The sequence below is a fragment of the Silurus meridionalis genome, chromosome 21 (genome assembly GCF_014805685.1).
Source record: "Silurus meridionalis isolate SWU-2019-XX chromosome 21, ASM1480568v1, whole genome shotgun sequence".
Taxonomy (NCBI): domain Eukaryota; kingdom Metazoa; phylum Chordata; class Actinopteri; order Siluriformes; family Siluridae; genus Silurus; species Silurus meridionalis.
In genome coordinates this window covers 10,278,408-10,290,832 of record NC_060904.1, presented here as the reverse complement: position 1 = coordinate 10,290,832, position 12,425 = coordinate 10,278,408, and the positions used below count along the sequence as shown (strand labels likewise).

The following is a 12,425-nucleotide window of genomic DNA, read 5'->3' as shown; positions in this document are numbered from 1 at the left end:
ATGTAATTTGACATTCTGGCACAGTTGTCGTTGTAGTGTAGAGGTTTGGAGTTGTCTTAACTGGATTTCTTGCTTTAGTAAAATGGTATTTACCCACCATATGTGAAATTCCTCTCTCTCTGTAATGCCACGTGTTGTTATATTGCGTTTTTGTATAGCATTGATGGTTTCTATAATCACGATGTGATCGAGGTGGATTAGGTCGGGTCCCCACGGAAGGCACAGGTACCAAATGCATGGCCTGCCACTTAGTAACACAGTATTTGTACTTCGTTACTTCCCACCTCTAAACAGGATACATTTGGTGGAAGACTAATTCATTTTTGAGCAAATAAATAAATGAGCAAAGACAGTGGAACAGTCTTAAAATGCCCTTAATATTTAACTTGGCTAGTCTAAAACTTTGTTGTGTTGACGGCATGTGTAGACCTGGAATATGGATAAGTTTCTTTCTTCTTTACTTCTAAATTTATTCTGCTGCTACCATCATTGGTTGCATGAATAAAAAATAATTCCATTCCAGAGGCAGGAATGCAAGACCAAGCCATGATGCTACCTCCTACATTAATGACCGAGCTTGTAGGTTTTTAATCATTAGCAGATCCTTTACTTTTTCAACACTTTGAACTTTCCTTTTGTTAGGGTTAAAATTATTCACTCTTATGTCTCTGGAACTACTCACCGCTGTATCATTTTGTGGCTTCAAATCAGGCCAATCTGGATGCTTATTAAGTTGTATCTCCTCTATTTGTCTGCTCTAAAAGTCTTCTTCAAATTGTGGAATGTGATATTCACCCCAGTCATGTGGAGGATAGAGGATAGGATGGAGCCCTGGGATATAAAGTTTCACTTTCTGAGCCCATATTGCCACCTTTACCTAAGAAGCTGTTAACAAAAAGCTTAAATAAATTGGTTTTCATTGTAAACACTAACTTGATGGCTGCTTCAAAATTGAAAATGTCAGGACACTATAATTGCCTACCAAATATATACTGTGACTATTTCGATGCAACATTAAATACTAAATGTATAATTGTTTTGCACATGTATTTGCAGCATGCTGTATTTACGCAGGAAGATTCAGGTGTGTAAAAAATCACTATGTTTATCAAAGAAAAATCTCAATTTTAACTTTTTAATAACCTACTATTTCAAGAATTTGACATTTTAAATATTTACAATTGTTCTTTATTCAGGAATTCCAAATACTCCAACTGAAATTAAACAGCCATTCACCAGGTATATACATCTCATCCAGTAACTGGAGGAGTTATTTTACATTTTGAAAACTAAAGGAATCAAGAAATGCAGCATTGTCTGTTCACGCTCTGAATCATGTTTAAAATGAATGGAGACGGATGAGTCCTCTCCAGCCTCCCCTGCCAAATTTGTGGATGCTAGGGAGCCCACGGGATCCTCACAGCTCCTCACGCTGTTCTCCTCACGCTGTTTGAGGAGGTCCTGGAGGTATTGATGTGAGCCGTGAAGATAGCTTGGCAGAACAATGGGTGTGTTGCAGGCATACCAGGCCGACCTGCCTTGTGAGTTGGACGAGGGTTTTGATTCTGAAGCTGATGATATTAAGGAGTTACGCCATGTGGCGGACTTGACCCTTAGGGCCACCAAGGACATGGCGTGGGCCGTAGGTCGGTCTATGGCAGATTTAGTGGCCACAGAAAGGCATCTGTGGCTCACCTTGTCGGGTATTCCCAACAGGGACAAGGCTTTTCTGCTGGATGCCCCGATAGCTACTTCTAGCCTTTTCGGCAACACAGTGCCGGACAGATTTTAGGAGTCAGTGAAACGGTCAGTGGCTTTTAAGCAGTTCTCTGTTGGGGCTCCTCGGCGGGCACAGCCCCAGCCTGGTGTGGCGGGGCAGCACGAAGCCCAGAAATGTAGCGTTACCACTGGGACCCCGACAGGAGGGCCTTAGGCGATGCTTTGTGCCTGGTTCGAAGGAGCTGGCCAACCTGAGGGTGGTTGTCTCCTCTAATAAACGGGCGGTGGTGAAGCGGCCCTGACTATCGAAGTGCCCTGCTTCGAGGGGAACGACCTGCACCTTGCATGGTGCCCATGCATCCTCATCTCCACCGGGGGGGCCAGGCTGTTAGCTCCACCTCAGGTTGTGTCGTGGAGTGCAGCCTCTGGACACACCTGCTGGAAGCAGGTTTAGTGCGTTCCTCTACCCTAAAGCTGGGTATATACCGAAGATCCCTATGGCTCCCTCACGACCTGCCGAGTTGCGGGCGTTCTGTCTTCCTCAAGAACCTCAGCCTTCGGATTGTGACTAAGGGCGCCATACGCCTTCCTTTTGGCGATATCCTCCCTTAAATGGATCAGGGATCTGCAGGCCCTGTCTCTCCTGGAGTTTAGTGCATTCCTCTACCCTAAAGCTGGGTCCCTATGGCTCCCTCACGACCTGCTGAGTTGCAGGCGTTCTGCCCTCCTCCCTTCCTAGTTCCAGACCAGGATGAGCAGAATTGACAGTGTCCAGTGTGAGCACTGGATGCGTACCTCCACAGGACGAGTCCTTGGAGGAGGTCGGAGCAGCTGTTTGTCTGCTATGGCCCTCATAGGAAAGGTTTTAGTGATAGTATACTTGTTCCCAAAGCGTTTAGACGCAGCTCAAGTTCCTGAAAGGGAATGTCTCTAGGTTACTGATGTAACCATAGTTCCCCGAGGAAACGAGACGCTGGGTTTCGGGCCATACTGCCTGCATCCCTGTAAGCGCTTGCCTTCGCCTTTCTCAGAAGCTAATGCCGCTACCATCACGCCGTCATTTTGTAGTTTCCTGGTTTGCATGACGTCGCCCGCCGATGACGTCACGACTTGCCTATTGGCCGGATTTTACACATGATTTAGAGCGTGAACAATGCGGGGGCATTCCCACAGTGTTTTGATGCAGCGTTTCGTTTCCTCAGGGAACTAGGGTTACATCCGTAACCTAGCGACATTTTATTTTTTGTGTTGCATAAAAAACAGTTAAATAATAAAGCAAAGCAGAGAAATTATGTCCCGAATGTAGGCTTACCATAAAGTCGTACCAGAAGCCAATCTGTCTCAAGAAATTAAAAAAAAAAAAAAACAGGCCTACAGATTAAGCCAAGCCATGGTCGAAGTGCAATAGTATCTTGATACGCAGTAGGTTTGAAACAGTATTCCTGCTCTCTTATTATTCTTCTTTACATATTGGTGTTCCAGCCTATTCTTTTATTTTATTAGTATATTATAGGAATGCCTTAAGGGCAATCATACTTCTAATAAGTATTTTTTTTGTTTACAAAATTACAACATTACATATTTAGCTGATATTTAACATTTTTGTTCCTTTTAGTCCCTCTATCACAGAAACTACAGGAAGTACTCAAGTAAGTACGGATCTTGACTGTACTTTATAATTTTAGAAATGTTTTTTTTTTTTTTTTTTTTTTTAAATTCTGTTTTTTTTCTTTTTTTTTTCCAGAGTGTGCCTGGAAAACTTTCATCACATATGTGAGATAAAATCTCGAATGATTTTTCTTTATCCTTTGGTTTAAACTATATCATCAAATATTTTTTATATACAGTCATAGGGCATTTCCAGCAGAAGAGACCTATTCTTTAATAGATGATTCTGACACAGAGGTATGTAACTGCATTTATATGTGCTAATTAAAAATATTTTCTTAAAATTCTAGTATAAATAAATTATAATAGAAAATGTTATATTAATAACTCAGTTTACAGTTAGCAATTCTAACTCTTGCATATTTTAAGGTGTCTAGCCTGTAATTTTAAACAAGTTGAAATAAAAAAAATAAAAAATAAAAAAAAGCATAAAACACCAACGGATCATTAAAGATTGCTTTCAATATATTTGTTTCATACTGTAAATAAATGTTTTTATTATTATTATTCACTGAAGACTTAACCTATTGGGAATTAAATCTGCTGATATTTTTCTCTTTCTACAAAATATGAATTAATACTATTATTATAACTAATAATTAAAGTCTAACTAACAAATCATTAGATAACAAATACAAGTTAAATTGGTTGATTGTACAATAATATTGATAAAGAAAACATTTTAAAGACACTGTGAATTACTATTGGCCTGTACACCAAATTGTGTAGCATGAACATTAAAGTTGTCCAATTGATGGGCCTGATCAGCCTAATGGTGGTGCTATAGAACAGATTTTTGTTTTTTGTGCCTCTCATGAATTGTTAAACAATTAGTTTTTTTTCCCCACGGATTCCTTGTGTTCTCAAAAAAGATTTTATACATCTAAAAAAAAAAAAACTATGTAGCTCTATTATTATAATATTTAAATTGCAGTGTGTTAGAATGCTTTGTGTGTGTTTTATTACATTTGACACAATGTTAGAGAATTGTCTAACATTGTTCACATTTTTCTATTGGTGGCACTAGAAGGCCTGAATGGTTCACATCTGCTGTGAAAGACGTTTCACAGCAGATGTGAACCATTCAGGCCTTCTAGTGCCACCAATACAAAAAATGTGAACATTCTGTAGGTTTTACAATAATAACTTGAAAAGCAATTCACTTTTCTTTGATTCTTTGGGTCAAGTTAAGTTCACAGGTTACCATAGTTTTAATTCCTCCCATATTAAAATTTCCACCATTTTGTCTGCTAATCAACAGATTTGAATCTGATTAATCACTGAATTGTTTCTCAGATTTGCCATTGCTACTGTTGGAAATGGCAAATGTAAATGATATAATAATTTTTCAATTTCATATGGGAATAAATCATGTAAATATAAATACAGAAATATGCCATTTTTTATATTGCATTGATATTTTGAAACTTTTATTTAAAAATGATATACTACATGTAGTACTAGCAAGCATTCAGCGTAGATACCACTAATGATCTATTTGGGTCCATACTATCTGTTGCTGTGGTTTAGGTGACAGATGCAAAAGCTGTAGTCTTCAGTCAGTCTGTCTCATCTAATGGGTAAGATTGATCGTTTTGCACTAACTGTGCTTAAACAATAACTTTCAGTGTAGATACTTTAATTTCTTCAATTATCTTTTTCTCTTTTTCTTTATTGGTGAGTTTAATAATATTGCAGCTTTTTTCCCCTGTAGGTCTGCCAGTTCTGTTAAGTCCTTTCCATCTGCAAAACTTACACAAAGGTTAGTTAAATACACTTAGTTTTATTTGAGAGAAGTTGGATTAAATGCATTACAATTTTTTTCTTGAATACTGTTTTTATTAAAAAAAATAAAAATAAATAAAACAGAGGAAGACTAGGATGTTTTACTCTGAAACTGACTGCTGTGTGTCACCTGGAGAGAAACTTTTGCTTAGACACAAACCTCAATGTGACTACACCAGGAAAAGAACAAGAATGAAGAGTAAATTCAAAGGTACATGTAAATCCTAATCAGTCTGTTCAATAGCTGATACTCTTTTACCTAGAACTCTGAGCCATTTTATTTGTCCATAAATTGTGCAGAAAAGGGCATGCAACTGAATTTTCTTCTTCTTTTTCCTTCTAGTTCTTCCAATTTCATCACCAAGTAGCAGTGAAGAGAAGTTGTTTAAGGTAGCACTATCCTTTAATATTGAGATACTACAACCCTGTGGTCAATTTGAACAGTTGCTTTAGATTTCACTTCAATAAGTGTTAAATCAAGGATACAACAGTAAACAGTAACAAACAGTTTTTAATTCATTATATTATTATTTGTAGGTGGCTTTTAACTTTAGTGTTTGTGTTAATGAATTTAAGCTTTTGCTTATTTGTAAATAAGTTTTATATAAAAAAAAATATATATATATATATATATATATATATATATATATATATATATATGTGTGTGTGTGTGTGTGTGTGTGTGTGTGTGTGTGTGTGTGTGTGTGAACTTTTTTTATATATTTACTTTAATACTGACTGTCCAAAGGAATCAACACCCATCCACAAACAGAAAATCAAGAGGAGTGAAGGAATGAGTAAATCACAGAATCTGGATCTTTCCCACCAACCCATTGAGACCATTGTGAATTCAAGCAAGTCACAATTAGTTTTTTATTCATTTTATTTAGTGGACTGTGTACTGTTCGAATAGATGAATGTCACATTTTACTTTTACCTTTTGTTTAACAATATTCAAACAATATTGTAGGCCATGTAGTCACAGCTGAAGTCCTTATATCTTATATGGTGGCACTAGTGATATAATTGAATATTAATGCATAATTTGGAACAAGCAGATAATGTGTTTTTAATGGATAGAAATATGGACGCAAAGGGGAGTTGACGCATTTTTTGGTTCTGGAAAATACATGCCCACATCAGGTATAATCTGTATATGTATACATAAATACTGAGCATTAAACAAATTCAAAAACTTGCATTGCATTATACTCATGGACATTGGCCATTAAAGAAAATACCCATAACGATATAGGCACAGAGATTCTATTAGTGTCAAGTATTGCATGGAATCCACTATAGAGGAGGCAGAATGTTTAATCGAATAGAAAGGCAAACAAATTAAAAACAGGAAACAAGCTAAGATCAGATGATTAGTGACAAAACAGACTAGGGCAAACAAAAACCAGATTAGAAAACTGGGAAACATGAAACACCATGTTTACAAATTATTTTATCCAAAGACAGTGTGTATATATAAAATGCCTAAAATGAATCCTGGCAGACCACCACAATTTACCTTGGAAACTGTAGAGAAGTCACCATTTACATACTCATAAGGATCACTCAAATAAGAGTCTTCAAAAGCAGCACTAACACATGTAAAATGTTATAAGGGTTGCACAAGCCAGTGCACAGTTAGTGCCAATCCCAAACACAGATAAATGAGGAGGGTTGTGCTAGGAAGGGCATCCCATGTAAAACATGGCAAATTAAATATGCGGATCACAAATCTGAAGTTCATACCGGATCGGTCGAGGTCCGGGTTACCAACGACCGCCACAATTATTATTATTATTAGCCAACAGGGTACCGGTGGAAATTGGCCTACTGTTGGCCAAAGAGGAGAGAAGGAAGATTTCAAAAAGTGGGCTGTGAGATGAAGAAGGAAAAATTCTTTAGTGAATTAGATGAAGTGGTAGATGGTGTACCTAGGAATGAAAGATTGGTGATTGGAGCAGACTATAATGGGCATATAGGTGAAGCAGATCATCCGTCTCCATACCACCCTGTCCTCTACATCTGCCTCTTTCACACTAACTACCCTGCATGTCTTCCCTCACCACATCCATGAACCTCCTCCTTGGCTTTCCTCTTTTCCTCCTTCCTGGTGGCTCCATCCTCAGCATTCTTCTACCAATATAACTCATGTCCCTCCTCTGCATATGTCCAAACCATCTCAGTCTCGCCTCCGTCACCAAAACATCCAACATGCGCTGTCCCTCTAATAAACTAATTTCTAATCTTGTCTAATCTTGTCACTCCCAACAAAACCTTAACATCTTCAGCTCTGCTACCTTCAGCTCTGCCTCCTGCCTTTTACTCAATGCCACTGTCTCTAATCCATACAACATCGCAGGTCTCACCACAGTCCTATAAACTTCCCTTCCATTCTTGCAGATACGCTACTATCACAAATAACTCCTGTCAGTCTTCTCCACCCACTCCATCCTGCCTGCACCCTTTTCTTTACTTCCCTAACACACTCTTCATTACTTTGCACTGTTGACCCCAGGTACCTGAACTCCACCACCTTCTCCACCTCTTCTCCCTGCAACCGCGCCACTCCACTGCCCTCCCTCTCATTTACGCACATGTACTCTGTCTTACTCCTACTGACTTTCATTCCCCTTCTCTCCAGCATGTACCTCCACCTCTCCCGGCTCTTCTCAACCTGCTCACTACTCTCGCCACAAATCACAATATCATCCACAAACATCGTAGTCTAGGGAGACTCCTGTCTGACCTCGTCCGTCAACCTGTAGGAAACAGGAAAGGGCTCAGGGCCGATCCTTGATGCAGTCCAACCTTCACCTTGAACCAGTCTGTCGTTCCTACTGCACACTTCACTGCTGTCACACTGTCCTCATACATGTCCTGCACCACCCTCACATACTTCTCTGACACACATGACTTCCTCATACAATACCACAACTCCTCTCTTGGCACCCTGTCGTACGCTTTTCTAAATCCACAAATACACAAGGCAATTCCTTCTGTCCTTCTCTATACTTCTCCATCAACATTCTCAAAGCAAATAAGGCATCTGTGGTGCTCTTCTTCAGCATGAAACCATAGTGTTGCTCACAGATGGACACCTCTTCTCTCAGCCTGGCTTCCACTACTCTTTCCCATAACTTAATGGTGTGACTGATCAACTTAATTCTCCTGTAGTTACTGCAGGTCTGCACATCTCACTTATGCTTAAAGATCGCTACCAGCACACTCCTTCTTCTCCATTCCTCAGGCATCCTCTTACTTTCCAAAATCTTTGTTAAACAATCTGGTTAAAAACTTCACTGCCCTCTCTCCTAAACATCTCCATGCTTCTACCGGTATGTCAACTAGTCCAACCGACTTTCCACTCATCATCTTAATCGCTGCTCTCGCTTCCTCCTTACTAATCCTATCCACTTCCTGCTTCACTAACTCCACATCATCCAACCCTCTCTTTCTCTCTCTCTCTCTCATTTTCCTCGTTTACCAGCTGCTCAAAATACTCCCTCCATCTTCTCAACACAGCCTCATTAGTCAACACATTTCCATCTCCATCCTTTATTGCTCGAACTTGCTACACATCCTTTCCAGCTCGGTCCCTCTGCCTGGCCAATCGGTACAAATCCTTTTCTCCTTCCTTAGTGTTCAACCTATCATACAGCTCCTCGTATGCCTTTTCCTTGGCTTTCGCCACATTCCTCTTCACCTGCTGCTCCATCTCCTTGTACTCCTGCCTACTTTTCTCATCACCCTGTCGATCCCACTTCTGTTTTGTTAACCTCTTTCCCCTTATGCTCTCCTGCACTTCCTCATTCCACCACCATGTCTCTTTGTCTTCCTTTCTATTTCCAGATGTCACACCAAGTACCTTTCTAGCTGCCTCCCTTATCGCTCCTGCAGTAGTTTCCCAATCATCCAGCACCTCTTCACCACCACCTAGGCCCTGTCTGACCTCTTCTCTGAACCTCACACTACACTCTTCCTCCTTCAGTTTCCACCATCTTATACTTCTTTCAGTTCTTACTCTCCTCCTCCTCTACTTCTTCGCCTCCAAAACCATCCTACAGACCACCATCCGATGCTGTCTAGCTACACTTTTTCCTTTGCCACCACCTTACATTTACCAATCTCCTTCAGGTTGCATCTCCTACATAGAACATAATCCACCTGTTTGCACCTTCCTCCACTCTTATAGGTCACCCTATGGTCCTCCTTCTTAAAATACGTATTCACTCCTGCCATTTCCATCCTTTTAGCAAAATCTACCACCATCTGCCCTTCCATATTCCTCTCCTTAAGGCCATACCTACCCATAACCTCCTCATCACCTCTGTTCCCTTCACCTACATGTCCATTAAAGTCTACCCTAATCACCAATCGTTCATTTCTAGGTACACCATCTACCACTTCATCTAATTCTTTCCAGAATCTTTCCTTCTCCTCCATCCCAAAGCCGACTTGTGGAGCATAGGCACTGATGACATTTATCATCATCCCTTTAACTTCCAGCTTCACGTTCATCACCCTATCAGAAACTCTCTTTACCTCCATTACACTCTTCCTTCAGAATTACCCCTACACTATTTCTCTTTCCATCCACACCATAATAGAACAGTTTCCCCCGGTACAGTTTCCACCTGTGGGCCAACGATACCTGTGGCGGTCGTTGGTTACCCGCGCCTCGACCGATCCGGTATGAAATTCTTAATCATGACCCGCGTATTCGATTTGGCACGTTTTATGCTGGATGCCCTTCCTAACGCAACCCTCCCCATTTATGGGGCTTGGGACCAGCACTAAGAGTGCACTGGCTTGTGCCTCCCTAATGGCTGGGTTAGTGGGGCAAAGAAATATTTAGTCAGCCACCAACTGTGCAAGTTCTCCCACTAATTTTCATAATAAGTAAATCCCGAAAAATCACATTGTCTGATTTTTAAAGAATTTATCTGCTAATTATGGTGGAAAATGAGTATTTGGTCACTTACAAAAAAGCAAGATTTCTGTCTCTCACAGACCTGTAACTACTTTAAGAGGCTCCTCTGTCCTCCACTTGTTACCTGTATTAATAGCACCTGTTTAAACTCGTTATCAGTTTAAAATACGCCTGTCAAAGGGATCGAGCTGGGAAGGATGTGCTACAAGTTAGAGCAATAAAGGATGGAGATGAAAATGTGTTGACTTGTGAGGAGAGTGTGTTGAAAGTGGAGCGAGTATTTTAAACAGCTGTTTAAAAAAAGGTTGATACATTTGTTGTGGTAGTAAGAAATGGCAGATGGGTTGGCCTGAGCAGTCCAGAAGCTGTTTGGGCAGACTTACTAGTACAGCCAATGTATAACACTGAGGGGACAGCCTCACCAGCCCTAGCCAATGTCAGAAGATGACAGACTGGCCTCACTATACCAATGGGACATAGGTCTTTCTTGCCTGGAGAATGACCTATGGAGAATGAGTCCAGTATAATGCCTTTTATTTATTTCTTTTTTTATCCTTAGTGGACATTAAAAAATATATATATTCTGAATTGAGAGCAGTATACAAGTAGTTGGCATGCTACAATGTAGGAAAGTAAAACAAATGTAAAAAAGTTATGTAAATGTAACCATGGTTCTACAGGAGGTCTTCAGTGCCACTTAACATGATGAGATGGCTAGTGTGACCTGGTGGGAACCTTTTATTAGCTACAAATGTGTCTTGATACTTTGCAAGAAAGCTGGAAAATTGCCATTGTATAATAGTTCAAAGAACTAGCCCCCACCCTTTGTTTTAACTAAACACATTTGTGAACCTGCAATAAGCTTTGTTTAGAAAAAAAATATTTTATTGCTGTTTCTTGTGTATGCTAAAAACTTGACATCCTATGACATGTTTATTTATCTTAGGGATGAGGAAATCAGCTGACAAAATACAAAAAAATCCTTAATTGCAAGTGTGATAAAGGTTTCCACTGACATTATTATATACGTATTACTTGTTTACTGAATATGTGGCTATTTGTGATGAAATGGTTAAAAGTACAATAAGTAGGCATGTGCATTTATGTATTGGTTAATTTAATAGTATAGATGCAACTCTACCAGATAAACAAGGAAAGAGAGATAGCATAGTACTTGCATGCAGAAATTTTACTTCTTTCCCTTTCTTTTCCTCCCGCTTGCAGGGTTTCAAGATAAAATGTGCATTGGAGATTCTGCCACAAAGGAGAACCCTGTTGGATGTATTGAAGTATTTACATTTATTTGTAATGCCTTTTTGTTAAATCGTCACATTGTTTTATCATGTTTGGCACTGCAGCACAACAGCATAGACAAGAGAAGCTATTTGGTTTTGTTTCAAATTTAGATTTTTGAGAAGTTAGTAGTAATTAATTTTTCATAATAATTATATTCCCACATGGATACATTATAAATAGGCTATAATAGTGAACAAGAATAGAAAAAAATATATATATATATTAATGTGTGTGTGTGTGTGTATGTATGTGTGTATATATATATATATATATATATATATATATATATATATATATATATATATATATATATATATATATATATATATATTATTATTATTATTATTATTATTATATATATATATATATATATATATATATATATATATATAGATATATATATATAGATATATATATAGATATATATATATATATATATATATATATATATAGATATATATATATATAGATATAGATATATAGATATATATATATATATATATATATATATATATATATATAGATATATATATATATATATATAGATATAGATATAGACTAGAGAAAGACTAGAGTCTATAATCACACCAAGGTATTTGATTGCTGTACACACTGAGACAGAAAGATCATTCAGATATGCTAATTGGAAAGTTAATTTCTAGCTGCATGTTTTCCTAGTAAAAGTACTTCCATCTTATCCGGGTTGAGTTATCAAGCATCCACAGTCTAATGCCCTTTATACACTGCTTAACATTTTTAAGCTGATCTCTCTCATCTGACTTTGCTGAAATATATAACTGCATATCATCACCACAGCAATGAAAAAAGCTATTCTATGTTTATGTATTTCACCCAAAGGCAGCATATATAATAAGAAAAGCTAAGACAGATCTTTGCGGAACACCAAACTTTACCTCAGAGAGTGTGGAGAACTTAACATTTACATCAACAAACTGATAGCAATCAGTCAAATAAGACCTAAGCCAGCAGAAAGCTGCTCCCTTTATTCCAACATTTTCTAGTCTAG

The 12,425-nt window shown here is 38.4% G+C and overlaps 1 protein-coding gene across 5 annotated transcripts in view; it reads left to right on the top strand.

The window, feature by feature from the left end:
* The window catches only part of sycp2l (synaptonemal complex protein 2-like), a 34,299-nt gene that overhangs the window by 7,418 nt on the left and 14,456 nt on the right, over nucleotides 1-12,425 (top strand). For 4 of the 5 annotated variants that reach the window (XR_006923680.1, XM_046833563.1, XM_046833566.1 and 1 more), the window contains exons 15-25: nucleotides 1,057-1,084; nucleotides 1,197-1,239; nucleotides 3,335-3,368; nucleotides 3,464-3,492; nucleotides 3,567-3,624; nucleotides 4,918-4,967; nucleotides 5,102-5,148; nucleotides 5,255-5,383; nucleotides 5,516-5,562; nucleotides 5,921-6,026; nucleotides 11,327-11,391. Coding sequence is in view for 4 of the 5 variants with exons in the window: in XM_046833563.1 (XP_046689519.1) it covers nucleotides 1,057-1,084; nucleotides 1,197-1,239; nucleotides 3,335-3,368; nucleotides 3,464-3,492; nucleotides 3,567-3,624; nucleotides 4,918-4,967; nucleotides 5,102-5,148; nucleotides 5,255-5,383; nucleotides 5,516-5,562; nucleotides 5,921-6,026; nucleotides 11,327-11,391 (636 nt within the window). In the remaining variant the exon portion in view is untranslated. The remainder of the gene's footprint in view (nucleotides 1-1,056; nucleotides 1,085-1,196; nucleotides 1,240-3,334; nucleotides 3,369-3,463; nucleotides 3,493-3,566; nucleotides 3,625-4,917; nucleotides 4,968-5,101; nucleotides 5,149-5,254; nucleotides 5,384-5,515; nucleotides 5,563-5,920; nucleotides 6,027-11,326; nucleotides 11,392-12,425) is intronic. The other variant, XM_046833565.1, reaches the window with a different exon arrangement.